Source organism: Oryza glaberrima, chromosome 3 (assembly GCF_000147395.1).
Source record: "Oryza glaberrima chromosome 3, OglaRS2, whole genome shotgun sequence".
Classification (NCBI taxonomy): domain Eukaryota; kingdom Viridiplantae; phylum Streptophyta; class Magnoliopsida; order Poales; family Poaceae; genus Oryza; species Oryza glaberrima.
In genome coordinates, this window is record NC_068328.1 from 14,015,972 (window position 1) to 14,040,841 (window position 24,870).

Here is a 24,870-nt window from a genome sequence, read left to right on the forward strand (position 1 = left end):
ATTGAATTCAAAGTAATAAACAGAATAAAATAAATAGGAGAAGATTACCGACAGCTCCGGAATTCTTCCGACTTCTTCTACTCTACTCTTTTTCTATTCTAGTATACAATATAGTACAATAGAGCCTCTTATAATTCAGCTCAAGCTTGGAAGTGTGTGTGAGAGTGAATGAAGTGAGGTCCTTTTATAGGCAAGTTATGACGGTTGTGAGAAGGGGAAATGTCCGAACTGCCCCGCAACCGTCATTGGTAATTCATCTGGAGCGCCCACGCCAAACCCCAGGATCAACGGTGATCAGGGGGGTTCGGCCGAACCTGAGCTGGGCCCTCCTGGCCTGGCCTTCGGTCGGTGGACTCCCTGGACCTTCCTCTATCCATTTCTCGGAGTTTTGGGTTGATTTACTGATATTTTGATGAAGTTCACAACCCCTCCTTGTATGGATACATGTTTCTTCTCTCTTTAGTCTAGATTTCCTCCCAACATTGGGGTTTATCACCTGCATACAAATATACACCAACACTATGGAATATGTAAGATTAAGCACCTATCACTATATTGGATGTTTTATTATCTGAACTTTATGCAGATGTTGGCGGTATAGAATCAGCATTTAACAGCCGCCAACAAGCACCGACTGCAAAAAGAAATTCCCTATATTAAAATCGCACGGATGTTATCTCTTTCCACTCCCACCGACGATCTTATCTTCTCCTCTCACCTCACTTCCTCCTCATCTCCCACCTCTCCCCCTACCTCCCCCAACCTCTCCTCCCACAGGCCAAAGCTTCTCCTCCTACTCTCGGCGTCCACACCTTCTCCTCCTCCTCTCGGCATCGATCGGCGTGACCTCGGCGGATCAGCGACGGAGACGACAGTAACCACGACGGCCTGCGAGGGGCTCGGGCTACGAATCCCCGCCCGGGATGGGCACGGGAACGGTGGATCCGACTACTGCAGGGTCACAGACGATGGATCCGGCCGCAAGACGGGCACGCGACAACGGCGGACCGGCGACGGCAACGGCGGCGACCCCGGCGGACTGCGCAGGGCGCAAGAGCTAGCGGTGGATCCGGCCGCTGCAGGGCCGCGGGCGGCATATCCGGCCGCGGGACGGGCACGGACGGCGGATTGGGTAGCGAGAGGGCCACGGTGAGTTTGCGACCCTGCTCTCCCTCTCTCAGATCCGGTGGCGGCCACCCTACTTTCCCCTTCCCTTCCTCTCTCAGATCCAGCGGTGGCAACCTTGCCTTCCCCTCCCCTCCAGACGACGGCGGTCGTGGCGGCGATGGCGATGGCGACGGGTGCGGATCCGGTGGCAGGATGGTTAGGGACCGGCGACGCCCTCCCTCCCCTCCCGGGTCTCCTCCCTCTTGCCATAGGGAGGCGGCGACAGTTGCTTCGGTGGCGGCAACAGCAGCAAGGTCGCCGGCGATGACGACGTGTTGATGATTGCATGTTATTTTCATTTCAATGTGTTGATGTTTGCATGTTGAAAATACTGAGAAATCGATGTAGTGATCTTGGATGTTGATGTGAATCTGGATTGGATCTGAATATGATCTCCTGATGTGGATTTGAAATTTGAAAATGCAACAATGCTTCTTCTGAATGTGAATTATTATTTTTATTATTTTTGCAAAAAGATATTGCTGGTGATCCTCTTAGTGGTGCCGCCTGCACAAATAGATTTTTGCTGGCGGTCCACCTAATTAGCCGCTTGCGCAAATAGTTTTTTGCTGGCTGTCCTCCTAATTGTCCACAAGGGAAAAATCTATTGTTGCAAACAAATCGTAACCGCCAGCGAAAATCATTGATTTTCACTGGCCTTTGCTTTGTGGCGGCTCCAATTTCTGTCAGCGAAAACCCAAAATGGCCGCCACGAAAAATGGTTTTTGTAGTAGTGTATACTGTTGGAGAAACGGTTTACTCCTGGTTATAGCAACCAGGACGAGTAAATCGGAACTACAGAGAACTTGTACTAAAGTTACATAGCAAATAAAAAATATATATGGGATGTGGGATTCGAACTCAAGATCCCTCACGCGCATAACCATCCCACCTTGTACACACTACACACATCTAACTTGAATAAAGATGTTTTCCTTTTGAACTAATCCTAGAGGTATTTTTAGTCCCAATTGATAACACCAACTTGGACTAAAAATTTGTCTTAGTACCAATCGGGACTAAAGAACAATTTTTAGTCCCGCTTGGTAAACCCAGACTAAAAATGTTTCAAGGGCCTTGAAGCATCTTTAGCATCTTTAGTATCGGTTCTTAATCTAATCGGGACAATTGTGACTTTGGGTGCCACGGGAAAAGATCACTTCTCCACGAGTGCTAGCTCCACCAAAAATACATTACTATTACTATTACTCTTTTTCCTTTTTTTTTTCTCATTCTCGCAATCCTGTTCCTTATACCCGGCAACGACCGGTCTGGCCGATTGCGTTGTGTAACTAAAACTCTATTTTCTTTTAATATACTGATGTGCAATTCTTTTGCGCGTTCGTGAAAAAAAAAGACTCGCAGGTAGAAATTAATCTCTATTGATTCCAACAATTACTCCAGCCAGCAAGACTAACAATGTGATCATGGGGAAAAAAAAAAGTAGTCCAGCGCATGGCATTTAGGGTCGTTCAACAGTTTATGACCACTTCATGACTATCAGCTTGATCAGAGCGACATGTGAGGTACCCATTTTAGCCGCAGCATGTAGTTGTAACAACATGAGCAATAATCTACAAACTACAATTACGTGCAATTATACAAATTCTTATGGCTCTCTGCTGCTCAGTCAGAGAAGAACCAGTCAGATCTCGCAAGATGCTCAAGATATCATCAAATGACAGTATGACACCTCCCCGTTGCAGTCAGCGTCATAAACACTGAAACAAAACTATAGAGGGGAACATATCCTACGCACACAAACTTCCCGTACACACTAACTAGCAAAATATCACGAAAAATTCTAAAAAATATTAGACATTTACTCCTAATTGTACTACACTTATCTGCCAAGTTCCATATTCAAATTCATTATATTTGGCCGTGGCAAAAAAAGTGAAAAATCTGACAGTTTAAAGGATAAAAATCTATCAGAATTTTATCTTTTTTTTGTTACGGCTAAAATATAATGAATTTGAAGATAAGATTTCACGTGTAGATGTAATACTATTATAAGTATGTGTCCATTTTTTTTCTAGAATTTTCTGTAATATTTGCTAGTTGGTGTACGTGCACGGAGTACTGTGCACGGAAAGTTTGTGTGCATAGGATATGTTCCCGGTCAACTATGCCATGTCAATGTTGTGCTATAGGCTTGCATGGAACTCCCCAATCCCCATCAGCTGGCAACCGATATCTGATCAGGAGCCTTTGACAGAGACGTAGCATCCTCGAAATATATACAAAAATCACACAATTCACCCCTCTAGTCTTTTTAAGGTACCCTTGCATATATGTAGGCCGTCCATTCGTTTGATCCAGTATAAGTGGGCGTGTGGCTTCACTTGTGTATAGTGATCCTAATAATTCACGTACTAGCCTTTTTAAGGTCCCATTGCATATATATGTAGGCCGTCATGCCCGTCCATTTAGTTTGATCCAATACAAGTGGGCGTGCGGCTCCATTTGTGTATAGCAATCCCAATGATTCACGTATTAGCTGGTGGGAAAAAAAAAGAATGGCTAGCATAAGGGGTGAGAATGATCCAGGATCTCATGGTGGAGAACATGCAATGCAGCCATTACCAGATGAGGTAGGTACCGATTTTGTTTTAATAAGCACACGAACAATATAATTATAGTGTAAATATGATGTATCATTGTAATTACATTGTAATTATAATTACGGTACACTGTAATCACATTATAATTACAGTTTGATTACATTGTGATTATATTTGTGTAATTTTTATTTTTAATAATATCTTTCGTATAGCTGTCCTGGACCGGAGGAGTTAGCGGAATAAAATAGGGCAGGATAGCTATAAGCCTATAACCAAATATACGTTCCCTTTTTATGTTTAATGTCTATGCCCTCATATCTAGCGTAGCGTTAAAAAAAAATTGCCTACATGGCCGCATCCAACGGCTGAAACTGTCGACTAGGATTTTTACTTATTGGATGGATAAGTAAAACAAAATCTAACGTAAACATGATATGCAGTGACGGAGTAAAAATTATACAAGACTAGAGCTAAGATAGACCTTGACTAATGGAGTAGTATTAGTTTTCTGAAAAATTTACATGGTGAATCAACAAAATTTAAGCTTTGGAGGCAGGCCAGCCCTAGCTGCCCTAGATATGTGCGTTAATTGATCTATTTTCCTCTTCAATCGATTATTTTCCAACTCCAACGACCATGTCCGCCGCCGCCGCCGCCGAGCTGCCGGACGACATCGTCGAGAAGATCATCTCTCGCTTGCCGCCGCGCAGCATCGTCACCGGCTGCCGCGCCGCGTGCAAGGCCTGGCGCCGCCTCCACCTCCCGGCCGGAATTCTACCGCGCCTACGTCCCACGGCCACGGCCTGTCGCCGCAAAGGTCACCGTGAAGATCAACACTACCCGCGCCACCGACACCGTCGTCCGGTTCGAGTTGTTCCGCAGCCACTGGAACGTCGACGGCGCGGCCGTGCCGCCGTACCGGCGCGTCCTCTCGCTCGGCGCCGCGGCGACGACGGACAAGTACAGCATCTCGTCGCTGGTGCTCGGCTCATGGGACGGCGTGCTGTGCATGGCCATGACGACGGGTGGCCAGGGCGCCGACGTGTACGTGCTCTGGAACCCTCTCACCAACGCCTGCGCCACCGTCTCCGCGCCGGCCGCCGGCGGCGGCGGCGGCGGCGGACAGTTCGTCGGCGCCTACGCGCACCCGGCGACGGGGCGCTTCCACATCCTGCACGCCTCCGGCAAGACCGTCGGCCACTACTACTACCGGAAGCAGCTGGCGCCGGCCGTCTTCCGGGTCCAGACGGTCGGCGACGCCGCCTGGCGCGTGGGCCCCGCGCCGCCACCCAAGATCACCATGGCGACGACGGGACACGCCGCCGCTAGCTCCGCCGCCCTGCACCGCAAGCTCCACTGGCTGGTGCAGTCGGGCGGCCGCTGGCCGGCCGTCCGGAAGCTGAAGCTCCTGGCGTTCGACATGTCCCGGGAGAAGCTCCGGCTGAAGGAGACGCCGGAGCGCATGGCGGCGATGGACCTAGAGACGGCGCGGATCAGCGTGCTGCCCGCCGCCGGCGGGAAGCTGTGCGTCTTCGCCGTGGAGGATCGCGGCACGACGGTGAGCATGTGGGTGCTCGACGACTACCACCGCGACCACCGCCGGAGCTGGCAGCTCAAGAGGAGGATCGACCTGCTCAGGGACGAGCGCGGGTGGCGCTGGCGGCGCAACCTGTGGCCGGCGTTGAAGCAGGTGGAGGCGGTGCAGGGCGCGGAGGAGGAGGGTGACAAGGTGTTCGTCCACACCCGCGGCCAGGTGAACGCGTACAGCCTCCGGCGAGGGAGGTGGCAGGGCGCCAACGACGTCGCCCGGTCGGTCGCCGGCAAGGTGCACGTGTCGATGGTGAGGCACGAGCACGGCGTCCTGCCATTGCCGCACGAGGTGAGCTTCGGGGCGGCGTCGCGCGTGCTCTCGCGCTCCCGGTCGCTGCACGCCTGGGGCCAGTGTTGCTACCGCCTCTAGCTTCCATTTTTGTTCCAACATTTTACAGTTTTGTTCCATCGTGTTGATTTGGTGCGTAACGAATTTTGGATTGCGCAGCAAATGGCAGAAACAAAATTTTGCGGATTTTTGTTTTCATCATCTTTTTTTTTTTGAGAGAGAAAGACTACCGGGGTTCGCCCAGTAGTTTAAATTATATTAATACTAGAAAAGATGCCCGTGCGTTGCAACGGGTAAAGACTTTTTGCAGTGATATATCAAGAGCTAAGTAATAAATTAAAATATTGGGATCACTATACACTATAATTGAAAAGTTAATAAAAATCTTAACATTGGGATCGCTATAGATTATAATTAAAAAAAGTTAATAAAAATATTTCCTAGGTTTTTAGCCGAAAGACTTCCTTCCTTTTTAGCCCTAAGCTAGCCCGCTACCTCCCTCCATTTGGTCTGCTTCTCTTCGACCCTACCATCTTCAACTTTCCGAATATGACTACCATCTTCAACCTCCCGAAGACTCCCGAAGATAATCCCGTGCCCGAAGATAATCTCGTGCCCGTATGTTTGCCAAAGCAAATCTCCCCATCAAATCCAGACGAATCTTTCTTGGGTAACCAAAATTGTTCGAGATTTTTGATCCACTCGATCTACTCTTTCCGTTTTCCCCAAAATCAGAGCGTAAAATTCGGGATAAAAATGTACAGGGAAGATTGCCGTCAAAATCAGCAACTTTAGAACAGAGATTAAATCCAGCAATTAAAGCTAAATCGAAGGGGAAATCATTGAGAAAATGGTGAGAGAGGAGTAGGGAATCGATTTTTACAATTAAATTGGAGGAGAAAACACACTATCAATATGGCAGCGGCGTGGCGCAGGGTTTACCTTGGGAGGCGTGCAGTGAACAGATGGGATTATAAAACCGGATGAGACAAACAAAAAGCACACGGGAGAAAAAACCGGTGACAAAAAATATTGACGAAAAAACTATAAGCACCCAAGAGATGCACGGTGAATAGATCGGATTAAAAAAATATAAAAAACCAAAAGCTTTAGCCGCATAAAGAACTCTTCTACGTGCAAAGAAAAAAAGGAAAAAAACTCTGCGTGCAAAGAAAAAAGGAAAAAAAATACCGGTGCCAACAAAATCAAACAGATTTTTTGTTTTTTACTGGGAGATTTTTTTTCCTTTTTCTATAGAGTCAGACAAGAGATTTTTTTTTTTTTACTAACGACGACGGAAGCTTTTTTTTTAATAGCTCGTTAAGTCGGACTTTCTTTTTTTTCTTTATTTACCTTTTTTGATTCGGACTTTTCTTTCTTTTTTTTTACGTATATAAGACGGGAATTTTTTTAGTAGAGGTATAGATTAAAATCAAAACATAAAACTAAAATCGTTTCAAACACGGATGACGTACCAAAATTCTGGCAAAAACACCTTGAACTTTTATAATAGGTAAAAATATATAGAATTTACAAAAAGTCCATGATTACAAAGCTTGCAACCAACTAATTAGGGTGTGTTCAGCACTCCCTTTTCCCAACCCATCTCCCTCGTTTTCCACTCACACACGTTTCAAATTGCCAAACGATACTTTTTTTTGCAAAAAATTTCTATATGAAAGTTGCTTAAAAAAATCAAATTAATCCATTTTTGAAGAAAAATAACTAATACTTAATTAGTCACGCGCTAATGGACCGTTCCGTTTTCCGTGCGTACTATTCCAAGTTCCCAACCGGGAATAGCGAACACACCCTTAAAATTCTTTGGGTGTAAAGTTTTTAAAGTACATGAACACACATTTGAAGTATTAAACGTAGACTAATAACAAAACAAATTACAGATTCCGCTTGTAAATTGCGAGATGAATTTATTAAGCCTAATTAATCCGTCATTAACAAATGTTTACTGTAACATCACATTGTCAAATCATGACGTAATTAAGCTTAAATGGTTCATCTCGCAATTTACATACAAACTTATGAAATTGTTTTTTCCCTATATTTAATGCCCCATGCATATATCCAAACATTTGATGTGACGTTTTTTACCAAAATTTTTTGGGATCTAAACAATCTCTAATAACCGAAGATAAGAGAGGTTCTTTCATCCTACAACTATGAAATCGAATTTCATGCTTGAACTTAACCAACCAATCAGAAGGATGTGGATCCACACTCTGAAAAATGAAGGCATTTCTCTGCTTCCAAATATTCCAACAAGCAATGGAAAAAATTTCCAGAAAGCCTTTTGAGCAGAAAATCGAAACATTGAGCAGAAAATCAGACGGCTGAAAAGGTACACATGGACCAAAATCTCATCAATCCGAGGGGCAGAAGACTCACCCAGTATGAGCATGCACAATATTTCCAAATAAACAGCCTCAGTACACAGGTTGAGATTACAGAATGGATGATTCACCAACTCAACTTCAGTACGGTCTCAAATACGACATGCAACCATGCTAAAATGACATAATATTTCTGAACTGTGACAAACCCACATTCTCTTAACCTAACATATGTACTAACAGCTTGCACACTACAAGCATTACGCCATCCAATCCAGTTATAGATGCAAAATAGCCGGTCAACATTAATACAGCGATAATCATAATGTACCAAACAAATGATGGTTCAAAAAATTATGCAAGGTCACATCAATGCACGGAGCAGAAATTAACTTCTTTACTGACAGCTTTTCCTTGTTTCAGAAGGGCAACATCAACAAAGCTGAGTGTTTCTGATGAAAATATAACATAAGGTACATTGCCAGTGCTTGCTTATATCCAGGAAATTTTCAGTAATAAGGTGCAAGCCGCAAGGTGGTTGTGTAAGCAGCAGAAATGATAAGCATGGAAGGTAAGCCTCAGGATCGGGATGGAAAGGCATATCTGAGATCATTGGCAATTTATCCATGGTTGAACCAGCAGTTTTAAAGAAAAGAGAGAAACGAGATCCTGGATTGCTGCTCAGTACAGAACAATATTGATCAGTTTCATGAAGACCTGTCCAATTTTCCCAAATGCTTCGAAGATACGCCTATAACATGATGAGCCATGGACACTGGCTTTAGAAGCAAAAGCCAAAATCAACCGATGTATAGAGGGCCATCATGTGGTCACACTGACACGCTTGCCCTTTAAAGGAAATAGCATAAGTTAGCATCCTATTCCATTTCATGTTATCTGCGCATGACACGGAATTTTTCACGCTTGCGGAAACGCTCAAGCAACAACTCATCAGTAGCAGCTTCTCTCCGCCCTGCACCAGCACCATCTGGATGGTTACCACCCATTGATTTACCTCCAGTTCCATTAGCCTGTGAACCTTGATCTTTGTACAGTTCAGGATGCTCTGCAAGGAAAATGGAACAGTTTAGCACTTAAACGATAAATTATATCAATGATATGCCACAGCTATTGTTTCTAAAACAGAAGTTCAAAAATGGTATTGCTACCATCACATTTCCCATATTCGTGGATTTTGATGCAGCATAGATTGTTTCACAGGCTATTTGCAATTTGTATTATGTAACGATTAGTGGATTCCTTCAATGTTAATTTAAAATTCAGGTCTATTGAGGGGAACAATTGATCTGTATTAAAGACAGCTGAAGATCAAAACTCTTATATAAAACCTGAATACTTCTGCTGTAGGTCCATTGGGTACCTCTGTTTTCTTTATATAGCAAATTGTTCTTAATAAAAAGGGATATCTTAAGAATAAAGTTATATTCGGTATGCTAAAACTGGAAATAAGTTGTTGTGATTGAAGTGTTGCTCTGCAACTGGTCAAAGCTGGCAGCAGGCCCAGGTGATTGAAGTGAATCAAGAGGAATATCTGATATGCAAATTATCATTCGAAAGCTCTGTTCATGGCTTAGATCAAGTGCCAATCATCAGTTGTTACATAAAGCTGGCATCTGATAAGACTGGTGTGTGCATACCTTGCATCTCTCTCTTACTCATGAAAAAAAAAAAAAAGAGGAATCGATAATGGTGTTCGTGTGCTTTACATTGATCATCTATGTATTTATGCATATGAATTACTCATTTGCATGATCCTTTTTTAACCAATTGCATCGTTTACACATGTGCATATGTAGATTACAAGAAAACATGTTTTACTTAGTTTTAGATTGGAAGATAGTTGTTTTGGCTTTTTAAATAAAAAATAGATAGAATATATATTTATTTGAAGAACTGGTGCAGCACTACGGCAGTGTACTAGTGACAAAATTTATGCCTGTCTACAATTCTACATTTCTGATAGACTTGACCTGTTATTTAACTTTATGTGCGAGGTAAATATAAAATTAAAAAAAGTTGTACTTTTACAAATTATTCGTTCCTAGAAACCACAATTAGAAACATATAGTACTTTTTGAAGGCGTTTCTGTTTATTAGACTGGTAAACTCCTCTGGGAGCATTATGTGCCTTACAATATCAGATAGACTTAAGACTCGATAGTTTCTGGTGATGACACTACAAGTGTAAAACTAGTTATGATAACCTGAAAACTGAAAGGTATATGTACAAACCTCTTCTCAACTTTTCGGTGTAATCTTTTCCGCGATGGAAAAAGTCAGCATTATAGCTCGACGGAATGTTAGCATCTGATTTTGTTTTACCGGCAAGCCTTTTCTCTTGTAGCATCTTTTTAGCTGCCTCGGTCTCTTCAATGTTTCTTAATTTGTACCTGCAACAATCAAGAAGATGGTAACATGAATCTGTATATAGCTGCAGGCCCAGTTCTAAAGAAACACATGAGTGCATGACTCTAGTACCAGAATAATAGATTAATATACATATATAGCACCAAGAACCTTGAGAATATTAACGAGGAACAGGAACCTTTTAGGTTATATTGAACCCACAATGCTGACAGTACAATGTTGAGTTGTTGACCCTTCAGAGACCTTCGAAATCAGGAATTATAATTCGAGCACACCATTGTATGCATAGATCAGTTTAGAACTTTAGATTGAAAATAACAGTTACAGGTTTGTCCATCCCACTGGACCATTTATCTTATCTAACTATCATGCTGTCCCAAAAAGTCTCAATTGGATTATCACATCATTCCCATGTATGATAGAAGAAAAGTTGTACTTTTTTAATAGAAGTACAACCAGAGATGTCCATAAGACCAGTGCATACTTGTAGGGAGTTTTGTAGGTTCAGTTATCTATACCATTTTAAAAGACTCCAATGGTGGTGCTGAGTGGTGAATTTGCCGCCCACCACCACCCACTCCCTGATAGGTGGGCTACTTGTTGTTAGGGCGTAACATGTGTCTTCTAAATTCCCGTGTGAAGGTGATGGCGAAAGCATCTATCTAGATGATTAGAGAAAAATAATGTGGCAAATTTGTTTAGGGTATTTAAAATGTGTATAATGAATTTCTTCTTTTCCAAAATTCTGTTGCAATGCACAGGCATTCAGCTAGTCAATTAAAAAATATCCTTATTAACAAGCCCATATGCACATCTCCTTATGATGCATTGCAGTATTTTGGGCACCTTCCCCTTTGAATTCAACATAATATGGAAGACTACCTTAACAACCTTTTATAAACATGAACAAATGAACCTTTTATAAACAAGAACAAACGAAGGGGCACAAGAACTTACTCAATAGGCAGCTGAACTTCAGCAATGCCAGTGGTCCACTGCGTTGAGCTCTCTTCCGAGTTCTTCTTCCTAACCTATAAGCAAAAAATTGATTGGCACCATCATTACAATGCACACATATCAAAACCATGCAATATCCTTTCAGGAGTGCATCGAAGCTCTGTTCGGCTACAAACCTTGAGGTGGTCTGGCACAGTGTAGAGCTCATTGACCTGGTCTTTCTCCTCCTTGTCCTTCACATCAACCTTCTTGCCCCTCTTCTTCAACAGCTCGTTCTCCACATACCTCAGCCTTCAAACATCAGACCCACGCACGCACATACGCTCCGCTTCAATTCCGGCATCATCAAAGATGAATGAAAACAACAGATTGGCAAGAATAATCACACGCGAAGTTAAAAACGCACATGTTGGGATCCTCGATGGTGACGGCGGTCTCCTGCGCGAAGGTGTCCTGGAGGACGAGGTCCTCCTTCTCGGCATCCCCTCCGGCCGCTAACCCACCTCCGCCGCCGCCTCTTCCGCGGGGGGAGGCCCCGTCGGCAGAAGCCGCTGACGACGCGCCCGCTGCGGCGGCGGCGGCGGGGATGCCCAGCTTCCTCTCCCGGAGCTTCTGCATGTACTTGATCTCCTCCAGGGCGACGCTGCGAGGGGGGGAGAGGGAGAGAGGCGTCAGTCAGCGAGAGATCCCTAACAAAACCCAAGCGAGAGGCGCGGCGGCGGGAGCGGGGAGAGGGGAGGGGTACCGGCGGGCGTCGTCGTCGTCGGAGTGGTCGGCGGCGGCGTCCGCCTCGAGGTTCCGCTTGCGGAAGTTCTTCCGCATGGTTGGACGGAGCTTGGACTGGTTCCCCGGCGAGGTTTGGGTGGGGTTCGTCGACGGCGGGGTGGCCGGCGGCGAGGTTTGCAGATGGTGGCGAGATGGGGATTTTGGATAGGTTTGGTTCGAATATTTTTTTTTCCCCCAAATCGGAACGAATTCGCCGCCGCCGCCTCCGACTCAAGGCAGCGGGCCGGGTCGGGCGGTCGGGATGAACCCGGTTCATTGGCGGACAGTTGAACCGGGTCTGGACCGCTTAGTCCGCTTCTCCGCTGCGATCTGGGTCCAAAAGGACAGTGGGCGGACGCGTGTGGGGTGTTTTGAATTTCCAGCTGTCCAGCAGCCATCGAGTTTGAATCAAAATTTTCGTTCTGTCCCTACCGTTCAAAGTTTGAACTCAAAACGGAGTTTGCGTAATTAATTGTAAACTACTCTTATGCCCCTGCCTCCAGTAATCAGTCCTCGCATGACCATGCATTTGATGACCATTAGTTTAATTTTTGAAATAGCATTTAAAGGTAGGATAGTAGTACCTAAAAGTACCATATTTTGATGGCATATATTTAAAATAAATGGGATGAGACCTTAAAAATATCCACAAATGAAGTTGTTGTCGAGTGTGAAATAGTGATTCTATTGATAAAGATCGTGCGCGTGAGTACGAGGCTACACAAATATGTGCGTAGGGTAAGTTGTCCGCCTGCATTATGCATCCCTATCTCACAGCAAAGCTCACAACTCTTGTTTAGGATCGGGATGCATTTTATACATATTCTATTTAGGTGGAGCGCATAACCACGTAACCAAACAAATCGCTCTGTGTACCCAAGATATGAGCACAAGGCCAGCGAAGGCAATCGAACATGCCATATGATACCTTCCATATGATATGGTTTGGCTCAAATGCTAAAAGTTCAATCCGATAAACCTATACACCACCAATTGAACAAATGGTTGAAGTAGAAAAGATTGAAAAATACAAAAGAGTGAGGTAGATGGGATGGTTTGTGTGGAGGAAGATTAACATTAAAAAGAAAAATAAACTAAACAAAACCATAGTTTGTTCGCCACAATTTTTTTATGATCCTATTTGTTTGAATTTATCGCCGCGTTTGATTTTAACTTATTGGTTAAGGTTAAGAAATGTTAACTCCTACCTATGCGTTTTGCTCAACGATGAAATGACAAAACAATGAGTTACTATTAGAAAACCATCCACATCAGTGCCAATCATGTGTGCAGAAATTATGCACAAACGGAATATCTTTATGGATAAATAATATTTCTATTTACTTGTGGATTTATATACTTCATTTTTAATAAGTGAAGCACAATATATCATTCACTGCATATCATAACCAGACATGTGGATAAATAAAAATGTTCTCTTATTACAATGAGACCATCCACAACAGAAATTGTGTTGATGTGTTGTTCATCCTCCATATTTGCGCTCGGTGTACTCCATGTAGGGGTGGGCGTTCGGTCAGACCAAAAAATTCGGTCTCGGTTTTCAGTTTTTCGGTTAGTTCAGTCTTTGGAAACTCAGGACCGGCAAATTCGGTCTCGGTCTGACCGAATTTTCAGGAGATAAGTTTGAAATGAAAAAAATTGACAACACTTCCCCTCTTTTCAGACATTTTTTCACAGTCATATATATCACAAAAATACCAAATAATAGGCAACATCAAACACCAAAAAATATATCACAAGATAGGTCTCAAGTCTAAACTTCACAACAGCAACAGTTGATAATACAACACTACAACTCACAAGTCACAAATAAAAGGCACGATGGAGGCGGAGGCGGCGGCGCAGCGTCGAGGCGAAGGCAGCGTGGAGGCGGAGGGCGGAGGCGACACGAGGCGGGGGTCGGAGGAGACGCGAGGCGGAGGCGTGACGGTGCGCTAGGGTGGGGATTGGTTTGGAGGCAGCGCGATGGATGTGAGGCGGTGAGGGCGTGCTTGACTTTACTCGGCTGTCCTCCTCTAGGGTTTGCTGTATATACTGGGCTTATTGGGCTTCCTAGGCCTATTGGGCCACAATTCGGTTTTCTCGGTTAATACGGTTAACCGAAGCCTATAACCGAATTACCGAAAAAATTCGGTCTTTCGATGGCTAAGACCAAACTACTAACCAAATTTCTCGGTCTCGGTCTCAGTCTTTTCGGTTCGGCTCATCGGTTCGGTCTTATTCTGCCCAAGCCTAACTCCATGTGAGGAGCTGAGGTATGTGTTCCTGAGCTCATCAGAGATAGACCGTAACATGATATTTGTTGTGGAGCCTATGTATAGACCCTTGAGACCACATACAACGTGAAACCTGTGTCCATTCAGGGTGTGTTTAGTTCGCAAAAATAAAATTTTTGAGTGCCACATCATACGTTTGACCGGATGTTGGAAAGGATTTTCGGACATGAATGAAAAAATAATTTCATAACTCGCATGTAAACCGCGAGACGAATCTTTTGAGCCTAATTAATCCATCATTAGCATATGTGAGTTGCTGTAGCACTTATAGTTAATCATGGACTAATTAGACTGAAAAGATTTGTCTCGCGATTTCCCTCCTAACTATGTAATTAATTTTTTAATCTATATTTAATACTTCATGTATGTGTTCAAAGATTCAATTTGATGTTTTGGGGAAAAAATTTTGGGAACCAAACCAGGCTTCAGTGTCTTGGCCTACATAGCACGTGACACCTCGCTAAAGGTTTTAGGGCGTATCCTGCACTACTGTTGCTTTAAAAGCACCATAAGCACGGCCCACTATACCACTAGTATAATCACCCCATACATCATGGTTAACAAAAGTCAACCCCTAGCCATGCATACACTTTTACTTTAGAATAAAACCAAGCAGCAATCCAGCCAAAATGATCAGGTCAATTCTAGAAGCCGTCCAACAACACATCTTGCTGCTCTAGAAGCGAAGAATTCTCAAAGCGAAACCTTAACGACGACAACAGCAGCAGCTAGCATGGTTTGACCAAGACAAAATGACGACCCATTAATTAACTTAACTCCATATTAACTACTCTGCTTCCCTTCGAAATATGGGGAAACTAGTACCAGCATTTACATTAACATTACCGATTGACTACTAAATTTTGAGTTCCATTGGTATCACAATTTTTGATAAATTTTGATCGGTTTTCGATAAATTTTAACTGAAATTCGATCAAATATACTGTTTAACTTTTAAAATTTTAATCGAACTTAATTTCAAGCTATATCCAAATTTCGTAAAACTCGACCAGTTTTGGTGGGAATTATGAACCCTGACCAGTACTAGCAGTAGGAGCAACCGCGCAACTACCCAGCAACCAACCACAACCCACACGGAAGCAATCCCGGCCGGGCCCCACCCGGCAGCCACCCCCGACACGCGTCACCACGCGGCAACGCACCGAGACCGAGACCTCGACCCCCGCCCCCCCGCCGGTGGGCCCACCTCGTCAGCGACTCCACGCCCCCGCGCGCGCCGACGAATATTCCCCACCCCCCGGGCGTGCGAGCAGGGGCAGTTCCGTCTTCCGTCCGCCTCACTCACGGCGTCGCGCCCACCTCGCCTCCACCCAGGGGCATCCCGGTAAATTCGCCGTGTCCGCGGCTGCTACTACTACCGCTTTTTGTTTTTCTCTCTTGTTTCGGGTGCGCCGCGCGGCTGCTGCTGCTGCTTTCGTCTCTCCTCCCCCCTCCGCTGCTGCAAAGCTTCCAGAAAGAAAGGGGAGGAGGGAGGAGGTGGAAAAGCCAAAGGCAAAGGCAAACCACGCGTCTCTCTTTGGTATTCGTCTCTCCATGGCACGCGTCCTCCCCCTCAGCATCGAGGCGGGGGAGATGGCCATGCCCAGGTATTCTTCCTTCCCCAAGCTCTCGCTGCAATCTGTTTGTTTGCTTGTTCATCGCGTTCAGATTGTTGGAGTTATTTTTTTCCTTCGAAAAAAAGGGGAAGTTTGGTGGTGTGTTGGCGATTTTCTTAGTAGGAGAAAAAAGGAGTTTGGGTTTAGTTGGAGCCGACGATGCATCCAAGGTGGTTTGTTTGGGAGGCTTCTTGTTAATCTGTTCTTTTACAAATTCAAAATAGAATTTTTGTCGGCCGAAAATTTTGGAGAATTTTTTGTATGCCAAAGATTGCGGGTGTGGTTGTTGGTTTTAAGCCTCGAGGTCGGTTGCGTTCTCCCACCAAAGTGCAATAGCATTGCGTCATGGCGTGTGGTTTGGGCTTATTCGGTTCTTTCAATTTTCCGTACTCCAAGAGGAAAACAAAAGTGGCATTTATGCGTGCTGTGGGTGCACTTTGTTCTTCGTTGCCGCTTATCCGCCATTAGAGAGCCCATTGAGCCTTTTGGTCACGGGCGCTGTGATGTGTGATGGGCACGGGTTGATGTTCCCCTCGCAGCAGTACCATGCACGGACACGGACACAAGACTCACGGGGTGTTGTTAACTGTTTCTTCACCTACGCCTCGTTTTTTGTTGGCCAATGTGGCACATGAACGAGCAAGAAGGGCAGCGAGCATGGAGTGATCCATTTGGGATTCTTTCAAAATCGTTGCAACTCATGCGGGAGCTATTTTGGGAAATCTTGCTTAACCATGTTTACAACATCGGTTTTTTTACTGTTACAGCTTAAAACCATATCTGAAATTCTGGTTATAGCAGTATTTCGCATGGAAAGATGGAGTGTCATGATTGAGTGCTGTCTGTTGCTCTTTACGAAACCAATGTTGTAGGGTGTTGAGTATTGCAGATAAACTGGGAAGAAATTGGCCGCTGGCAGTTTGACTAGATATGTAAATTAAGTATACTTGTTGTATTGTGTTAAACAAATAGAAAAATACGAACTGGAACATTTGACCTGGTTATTCAAATTTTAGATCAAGGATTGTCACATGTCAAATGTTTTGTCTAGTTCATGCCACATTGCTGTGGTGTGAGAAAGATGACCTGTACTCCCTCCCTCCCAAAAAAAGACAAACTCTGGTTTTCGTGTCCAATGTTTGACCGTCCGTCTTATTTGAAAAAATTATGAAAAAAAATTAAAAAGATAAGTCACGCATAAAGTATTAATCATGTTTTATCATCTAACAACAATGAAAATACTAATTATAAAAAAATTTCATATAAGACGGACAGTCAAACGTTGGCACGGGAAACCACGGTTTGCCTTTTTTTGGGACGGAGGGAGTATTTCAGTAGAATAGATATGCAGTTATTGCATTAGTTTTAGGGATTACTGCACTTTATTGTCCAAATGTAGCACCCTGATGGCATCTATTGATTGAGCTATAGATCGATGTACATTCTCTGTTCGGTCATGAAATCTAGCACTTCATTTTATCGTCGTCCTCATTTTACCAGGTTCTGTATGGAAAAGCCATGTAGATTATCATGGCCTAGAATGTGAGATCAAATGACAAAGATATGAGCCATGCTTGTGAATGTGAGCATATCAGATTAATTTTTGTTGCACATCTTGTTTAGATTTAATCCATACAACTAATTTCCATGCTTTTCCAGTACACAAAACAAAACAAGCACATGGCATCTTTACTTCAATGAGATAAATTGATAAAATTTGTTACATGTTTTGAGTAACTTCTTATTCTAATCTGCTTGGTTTGTAAACAGAGGTGAAGAGGTAGTTACAGACATGCCAAGCTCTTCCGCAGTGGCATCAGGCAACGGAATCGAACAACCTGAGCAAAACACAAAGGATGATGAATATGAAAGGCTGGTCAGACCAGCTCATAGTGTAATAGCTGATGATAACACGGTAGTCCTACCTGAAGAACCTACCTCAAGGTCCATTTGGTGGATGAAAGTTCTACTTGGCTGCTTCCTTCTTATATTAGTATCTTGTGTCTTCGTGAAATGGGGAGTCCCCTTTGCCTTCGAGAAGGTGAGCATCAAGGGTAATATTTATCATAGGTTCATAGGTTGACCAAGTACTGAAATCTTGACTTTAGTTCTTTTTATGGTTTGTCGGCAGAGGTTTCTGCTTATGAAACCTCCACTACCATGCATTAGTGGAGGTTTCTGCTTATGAAATTTCAAACTGTTGATTGATAGTTTGACTAGTCCATATGTTCCCATGTATACCTAGTTTATGCACACCAGTTGGAATGCTATATGAATGTATGGTTAATGGATGCACGGCTGTCACAATGCAATTTAATTTCAAGTTTACAAAATTTTCAATTATCTCTTGTTTTTGTACCATGTTGTGCCAGATAGGAGTAACATTTTAATCATATTCATTTTCCAGAAAATTGTTTGGACTTATGTTGGAAGATCTGTTTGTTGTAGGTTCTCTTGCCAATCATGCAATGGGAAGCAAGTGCCTTTGGGCGTCCAGTTTTGGCTGTTGTTCTCGTTGCATCTTTAGCCCTCTTCCCAGTTATTTTAGTCCCTTCTGGACCTTCCATGTGGCTAGCTGGAATGATCTTTGGCTATGGTTGGGGTTTCTTGATTATTATGGTTGGGACTACTATAGGCATGGTGGTTCCATATTGGATTGGCTCATTGTTCCGCGAACGTCTGCATGTAAAAATTCTGAACTGCTTGTTCTTGTGATGTCTATTTTAGGACCTGCATCTTTTTTGAAGGAGCTTTGCCCTAATTTTCTGCTCTCTGCTTCCCTCTACATTTTTTAATGCAGGCATGGTTAAAAAGATGGCCTCAGCAGATAGCTCTAATAAAACTTGCTGGGGAAGGAAATTGGTTCCAGCAGTTTAGAGTTGTTGCACTATTCAGAATCTCGCCATTTCCATATACAATTTTTAACTACGCTGTAACTGTGACAGAAATCAAGTTCAACCCTTATCTATGTGGTTCAATTGCTGGAATGATACCCGAGGCGTTCATCTATATTTATAGGTTGGTTACATACCTCTCCAATCTGCAGACATCCAATTTTGCTACCTATATGTCCTCACTCACTGTATTCCATTGCTGTTTATTTATCATGTTGTCAACAATAGTGCACCTAGTCACTGATTTTTAATGAATCTCTCTTTCAAGCATAAGCTCACCAGTAAAACGGTATTGGATATACTAGTTTTGCAAGCTATATATACATGAAAACATGTCAGAAGGTTTGTGATTGATAACTTATTATAAAAGAGTAAATTTATATTATATAGGAAAAGTTATCTGTGCAGGATAACTATCTTTACAATAACTTTAGCAATTCAGTAGTGTATACACTTGCAGTTAATCAACTAATGCAGGTCACCGACACATGCAATTTTCTTTCAGGAGTTACTAAGTGCACTAGGTATGGTGTTCAGTGATGCGCTTTTGATTGTTCATCTTTTTATGTTTTGGTGCAGCGGGCGGTTGATACGCACATTGGCTGACATGAAGTATGGCAACTACAAGATGACACCGGTGGAGATAACATACAACGCCATCTCGTTCGTCATCGCTGTCGTCCTCACGGTCGCCTTCACGGTGTACGCCAAGAGAGCTCTGAATGACATAAAAGAGTCGGAAGGTATTTTAACAGAAGAGTATGGCAGATCTACCGGCCACAAGAATCCCCATCAAGAGCGCTCTCCATCACGGCCTGTACCATTGGATGATGTTGTATGACGGCGTTGTTCTACAGGGACAAAGTACATACGGCTGCTTCAGAAAGGGAGAAACTGAGAAAGTAGGATATTCATCTCTCGTCTGCTTTTCTCCAGCGGAAGAAGAAGAGGTGTAGTGTAGGTAGGCTAATTGCATAAGGTGGATGCACCTGTCTTAACTCAAATACACGCCCTAACTAAAATTGTTGATTCATTGACTGCATTGTTGTTGGCTGGAAGTCTTTTAGCGTGTCAACTGACTAGTGATTGCTGGTGGCTGTCTGGTGATCTTGCAGCAAGTGTACTAGCATGTCTGCATGCTCCACCTTCGTGAAAATGTCGATTCTTTTCTCCCCTTGTTCCTTCTTTTTCCCCCAAATATACAGATCTCTTCGGTTCTGTTCAGATTGGTTCGGTTCTGTTTAGATTGGTGCCAAAATTTTGGTAGTGTAGGTTTCTGGTAGGATTAGATTAATAATGTTGTCAAAATTTCATAGTCAATAGTATTTGAATTGGAGGAAAAACATATGAATTTTAGAGGATTTTATTTCTATAAATTTTGGAGGATTTTATTTCTATAGAAAAATTTCCTATAAAGCCCTTCCTATGGAATGGACAATCCTACAGAGGTTTTGAAGGAAATTTAGCAAGAGCTTCAACCTCTTGTTAATTTTTCTTTGAGTCTATCTCTCTCATCCAATTTCTACGTTTAATCAAACGGTTTTTTACTCCTACGTTTTTTTAATCCTGCGATTTAAAGGGGTACATTTAGTTATATAATTGTCGATTTTAGTAAATAATGGTATGGTTGGAAATATACTGTGCCATGGGAAATGATACTGCCGTAGCACTAGGATTTGGAATTGGCTGCTGCTGCTGTTCTTGTTTCCTTTCCAATTTCAGCATGAATGTCTTCGCTTTTGGGCCTACAGGTTGGCCGGCCCATGTAGGCCTCCTCGTTGTATCTGGGCCGCATCAGCTGTCGGAGGGCGAACAGTTGAGTCTTAGAGAGTAGAGTGCTGTCTGCTCGTTTAGTCCCACCTCGCCTACCCAAGTCGGAGGGCACAGGGAGCTCTGCTATATATAGGGGCCTGGTGCCAACGCTTGAACCCACGCAGCTGCGCGGTGAGCACAAAGCGAACTATTCTTTCGCCTTTTACTAAAGAATACCGTGTGCGCGCCGCAATTAGCAGCATACGCTAGTTTTTGGAGGGAACCGACTCTTCTGAGGAGGTCCCCACAAATGAATTCAAACATTTTTCTCTTTGTAATCAAATTTTGCGGTTGAAATTTTTCTTAGTGTATCGATATAGACTTCGAAGCAGTTTATAAATTTCTTTCAATTCAGAAGTCGCAAGATTCTCGTCATGAATCTATATCAAAATTTAATTAACATATGGGCATGTAAATACATTCATATTTTTGGAACATATCATATCAATTCGTGCACTTGTGGTCAACTTCTTCCAAGAATGAAAAAAACTTGTATATGTACACTATGTCAAACAACTTTGCTAGTACTATGTCAATGTATATGTAATTAATGTATATTACCTGTTCTACAAGATCTACACTAAAATTTAAATTAGTATGCAATTATACAAATTACTCGGCAAAAGTTTCATCTTTTTTTCTTCTTCCACGGCGAAGGCCGCCCATGATCAGTCAGCCGCAGCGACGGTGGCTACCAGCCCATGCTGCAGGGGCGACGGCCGGAGCGCCTCCCTCGGCGTGGCGGGCGCTGCCGCGCCGTTGAAGCTCCGGCGCTGCGGCGACGAGAACCGGGAGGACGCGGACGCGGCGGCGGCGCTCCTCGGCGACAGGTTGACCTGCTCCAGCGCCCGCAGCTGCAGCTCCGACGGGTAGTCGCGCACGCACCCGATCCGCGGCCCGGCGCCGGTCGTCCACCGGAAGGAGAGCTGCTTCCCGAGCTGATACGACCTCATCCCCTTCTTGGAGTTGATCCTCTCCAGGATTTTCTCCCTCGGCACCGGCGCCTGCTCGCCGCCGCCTTCTTGATCCTCCTCCTCGGCTTCAGTGTTCTCAGCAGCAGCAGCAACAGCTGACGACGAATCTACCCTCCTCGTCGCCGCCGGTTCGTCGCAGCCGTCGATCTCTGCACAGGTTGGTTCGTCAGAGACTCGAGGCATCTGGGAATTGCCGGTTTCTTCAGCTTCAGCGGCTTGGTCTTCAGAGTTGTCAGTGGCAGTGTTCTTGGGGTAGCTCTCTGAACTGATCCTTTTCAGGCTACCCCAGAATTCCTCGTCCTCCTCTGCTGGGCTCATCTGCACCAATTCAAAAGGATGTCAGATTACAAATTCGCAGCTGAATGGAGTTTCCAGTTTGCTTGAAAATTTACAGGATAACTGCAGCATTGAGAATTTTTCTTTTTCAGTTTCTGTCTGAATTTACATGATGTGCTTGCTTACCTTAACATCGGTGAGATCGACAGAGTTGTCGTTCAGGAAGCTCTTGAACTCCTCGAAGTTCTCCTCAGTTGGGCGGTAGTGTCCACTATGTGGCCAAATAGCCTGTCAGACAAAGAGGAAACATGATTGTGTCAGCATTTTGTCTGCAACTAGAACTCAACACATGACCCAGTTCTTTGTAAAGGATGAACAAGTTGTTCAATGGACTGACTATAAACAATACATACCTTTAAGGTTCCATTTTCAACCACCAATCGCCCGGCAGCAGAAGTCGCCCCTCCAGCAAGGAAGCTTGAATGTTGAAATTTGCCTTTCTTCTTCTGCATTTGAGATTACAAAAACAAAATTACACAATGAACGGACATTTCTAAGGCTGGCAATAGTTTTAGCCAATATGACACAAGATATGTGAAAATTACCTGGCCAACATACAAGCTCTTTGATGTGCTAAGAACAAAGATCCACTTTGCATCTCTTGGCCCACAAGAGGTATCGAGGATTTGCCGGCTTTTCTTGTACAAGAACTTGCCATCCTCAAGTATAACTTCATAGTCCTCTCTTTCTTTCTGCACAAAATAATTTCAGTTTTTTCATGTTAGCCACTTTACAACTTCGTGATGTTCTAACTCTAGCAATTCTTAGCATCATGTTTGCAACCACTTACAGGACCAAGGTACTTGATGCATTGGCTCAAAAGCTTCGACCTGGAGCACTTGCCCTCAAGATTGATCTCTTTCCCTTCTCCCACATCAAGCCTGCATTACATAATCAAATCAGGATCATGATCCATGAACTAACATTTCTATTCAGTCTGAAACTGTGATATCTGAGTGACAAGTATACTGACCAGTAGAAGAAAGGCTGCTTGCTCTCGCAGTGGAGCCAGGTATCATAGTAGTAGTGAAGGTTGTGACCATACCGGTGGCGCGGGTCAATCTGAACATTTGCAACATTAGCTCATTGAACGATAAAACAGCGGTAAAAAAAAAAACTGAATAATTTGCACACATTCAACTTGTAACTCAGTACTCACCGCTTCGAGCCAGTGCTGTAATGCGAGTTTCTGTGCCTTTTCATCCTTGGACAATCCCTTCCCGACCTGAAATTCAGCCAAATTTTGCAAAAAGATGTTCAGATCAAATTACTCAGACACAAACTGCAGGTGGTAAAAAAAGAAAAAGAAAAAGAAAAAGAAAAGGCAGTGTTGTTACCTTGGCAGCTCGGGTTCTTGCTCTGGACCATCTGGAGACGGCCGTCTCCTGCTTCTCGATGTCGAAGAAGGAGACGGAGCTCCGCTTGAGGAGGGCGAAGTCGAGGAGCTTCCACCAGCTCTGCTCCACCAGCACGGCGCAGTCCGCGAGCTGCCGCCGCGTCCGGAAGCTCTTGTACACCTTCTGCAGCTTCACCGCCGCCGCCTCGTGCTTCGGGCTCTCCGCCGCCGCCGCGCCGCCGTCGGCGGCGAACCTCGCCCTTGGCGCGGCGGCAATGTCGGCGGCGGCGGGCTTGATGGAGATCTCGGTCTCCACCTGGAGGAGGGAGGTGGGGCTCATCTGCTGGTCACGCTTGAAGCTGAGCGACCCTTCGATGAGCAGCTTCCCGGATCCCAACGCCTTCAGGATCGCCGCCGGCTTGCCGCCGCCGGAGTTCGACTCCGACGACGCCGCCGCCGCCGCCGCGGCGCTCTCCTCCAATGCGTCGTAGTCATCGACGGGGCACGAGAAGAGGACGCCCATTTGCTTGCAGCCCGGATCTCTCTCTTTCTCTACCACCTAATCCAACCAAACACAACACCTTCAGATTTCAAGAACAAGAACAGCAACAAACACCACCAAACAAACAACAAGCTCACGACTTCACTAACAAGATTGGATCAAAAACTCAAAACGACAAGAACTCACCTCACTTTCAACTAGACAACTAGGATCTTCTCCTCCTGTTTGTAATTAACCTCTAAAGCAACAAAACAAAAAGTGCCTGATCGCTTTGTGCGTGCGAGTGTTTCTTGGCTGCAGGAGCTGGATATCCGATGGAGGCAATGCGAGACGACGGCGATATATAGGGAGCTCGGCGAAGGCGAGCGGTGGCGAGAAGAAACTAAATAAAATTAAAAAAAAAGGTTTATGATTTCCACGTACGTACGTGTTGTCAGGCAGGTGTGTCACTCGGCATCGGCACTGGACAGGCCGGCGCTAGTCTGTCAATGGCGACGAGATGAGATGAGGTGAGAGCGTGTATCAAACCACGCGACGACGCTGTTTGGGTAGGTGGTGTCCTCTTCTCTCCTGTCTCCTCTTCTCTAGCCATGGATCTGCTCGTGTTTTTTACTACTATTTCTTTCTTCTGAAAATTCTTAGTTACTGCAAATACTAGCTTGTTTGGAATGTCTGAATTTCTACTGATCTGGTATACGGTTATTGCTTGTACAGCAAAAGAGCCTCTGCTTGGAATGTCTGAATATTTGCCTCTGTACATTACTGCTTACACATTCTTTGCAAATTCTTGACGTTTTCAGGCAGGACCTGTTTTAAAGTTGGATTGATTTTGTTTTTCCTCTACAATGCACTGAAAGTGAAATGGCAATGCCGATGGATTTTACACGTAGAAGTTCAGAGCAACGAGGAAAATGACAAACACAAGCAATCTGAATCAGCATATAGGTCGGTCGGTTTGGTCAAATAATGTTACTACTACTACTACTCTGCTTGTGGAGTGATTATTTATAGTCATGAGTCATTTTCGTCTCG

General features: G+C 44.3%; 3 protein-coding genes and 1 non-coding gene across 4 annotated transcripts; 2 read left to right on the forward strand and 2 right to left on the reverse strand.

The window, feature by feature from the left end:
• Positions 1-8,337: 8,337 nt before the first annotated feature.
• Positions 8,338-12,283, reverse strand: LOC127768827 (protein COP1 SUPPRESSOR 2). The gene is made up of 6 exons (XM_052294481.1): positions 12,049-12,283; positions 11,710-11,946; positions 11,480-11,594; positions 11,304-11,377; positions 10,212-10,369; positions 8,338-9,024 (listed from the first exon to the last, which is right to left on the reverse strand). The coding sequence occupies exons 1-6, from the start codon at positions 12,123-12,125 to the stop codon at positions 8,852-8,854; spliced, it is 834 nt and encodes a 277-aa protein (XP_052150441.1). The 5' UTR covers positions 12,126-12,283; the 3' UTR covers positions 8,338-8,851.
• A 3,503-nt stretch (positions 12,284-15,786) lies between these two features.
• LOC127768715 (uncharacterized) lies at positions 15,787-20,102 on the forward strand. Its single transcript, XM_052294344.1, has 5 exons — positions 15,787-15,975; positions 17,755-18,025; positions 18,433-18,669; positions 18,785-19,002; positions 19,458-20,102. Exons 1-5 carry the CDS (start codon positions 15,923-15,925, stop codon positions 19,717-19,719), a joined length of 1,041 nt encoding a protein of 346 aa, XP_052150304.1. The 5' UTR covers positions 15,787-15,922; the 3' UTR covers positions 19,720-20,102.
• Positions 20,103-20,813: 711 nt separating this feature from the next.
• Positions 20,814-20,932, forward strand: LOC127769136 (U5 spliceosomal RNA). The gene has a single exon (XR_008016704.1). It is a non-coding gene; the product is annotated as a U5 spliceosomal RNA (small nuclear RNA).
• Positions 20,933-20,985: 53 nt separating this feature from the next.
• Positions 20,986-24,191, reverse strand: LOC127765377 (IQ domain-containing protein IQM2-like). The gene is made up of 9 exons (XM_052290262.1): positions 24,025-24,191; positions 23,338-23,895; positions 23,160-23,225; positions 22,974-23,062; positions 22,791-22,881; positions 22,546-22,692; positions 22,354-22,446; positions 22,127-22,228; positions 20,986-21,982 (listed from the first exon to the last, which is right to left on the reverse strand). Exons 2-9 carry the CDS (start codon positions 23,857-23,859, stop codon positions 21,359-21,361), a joined length of 1,734 nt encoding a protein of 577 aa, XP_052146222.1. The 5' UTR covers positions 23,860-23,895; positions 24,025-24,191; the 3' UTR covers positions 20,986-21,358.
• Between the last annotated feature and the right edge of the window lie 679 nt (positions 24,192-24,870).

Bases quoted from the DNA above. Each gene is read 5' to 3' on its own strand.
- LOC127765377 (XM_052290262.1), bottom strand. From the start codon at position 23,859: ATGGGCGTCCTCTTCTCGTGCCCCGTCGATGACTACGACGCATTGGAG. The intron at 23,063-23,159 runs GTGAGTACTGAG...GCAAATGTTCAG, and splicing joins TACAGCACTGGCTCGAAGCG to ATTGACCCGCGCCACCGGTA. The intron at 21,983-22,126 runs GTAAGCAAGCAC...GAATTGGTGCAG, and splicing joins TCGATCTCACCGATGTTAAG to ATGAGCCCAGCAGAGGAGGA.
- LOC127768715 (XM_052294344.1), top strand. From the start codon at position 15,923: ATGGCACGCGTCCTCCCCCTCAGCATCGAGGCGGGGGAGATGGCCATG. The intron at 15,976-17,754 runs GTATTCTTCCTT...GTTTGTAAACAG, and splicing joins GGGGAGATGGCCATGCCCAG to AGGTGAAGAGGTAGTTACAG. The intron at 18,026-18,432 runs GTGAGCATCAAG...TGTTTGTTGTAG, and splicing joins TCCCCTTTGCCTTCGAGAAG to GTTCTCTTGCCAATCATGCA.
- LOC127768827 (XM_052294481.1), bottom strand. From the start codon at position 12,125: ATGCGGAAGAACTTCCGCAAGCGGAACCTCGAGGCGGACGCCGCCGCC. The intron at 11,947-12,048 runs GTACCCCTCCCC...CCCCCCTCGCAG, and splicing joins GACGACGACGACGCCCGCCG to CGTCGCCCTGGAGGAGATCA. The intron at 11,595-11,709 runs GTGCGTTTTTAA...TGATGTTTGAAG, and splicing joins ACCATCGAGGATCCCAACAT to GCTGAGGTATGTGGAGAACG.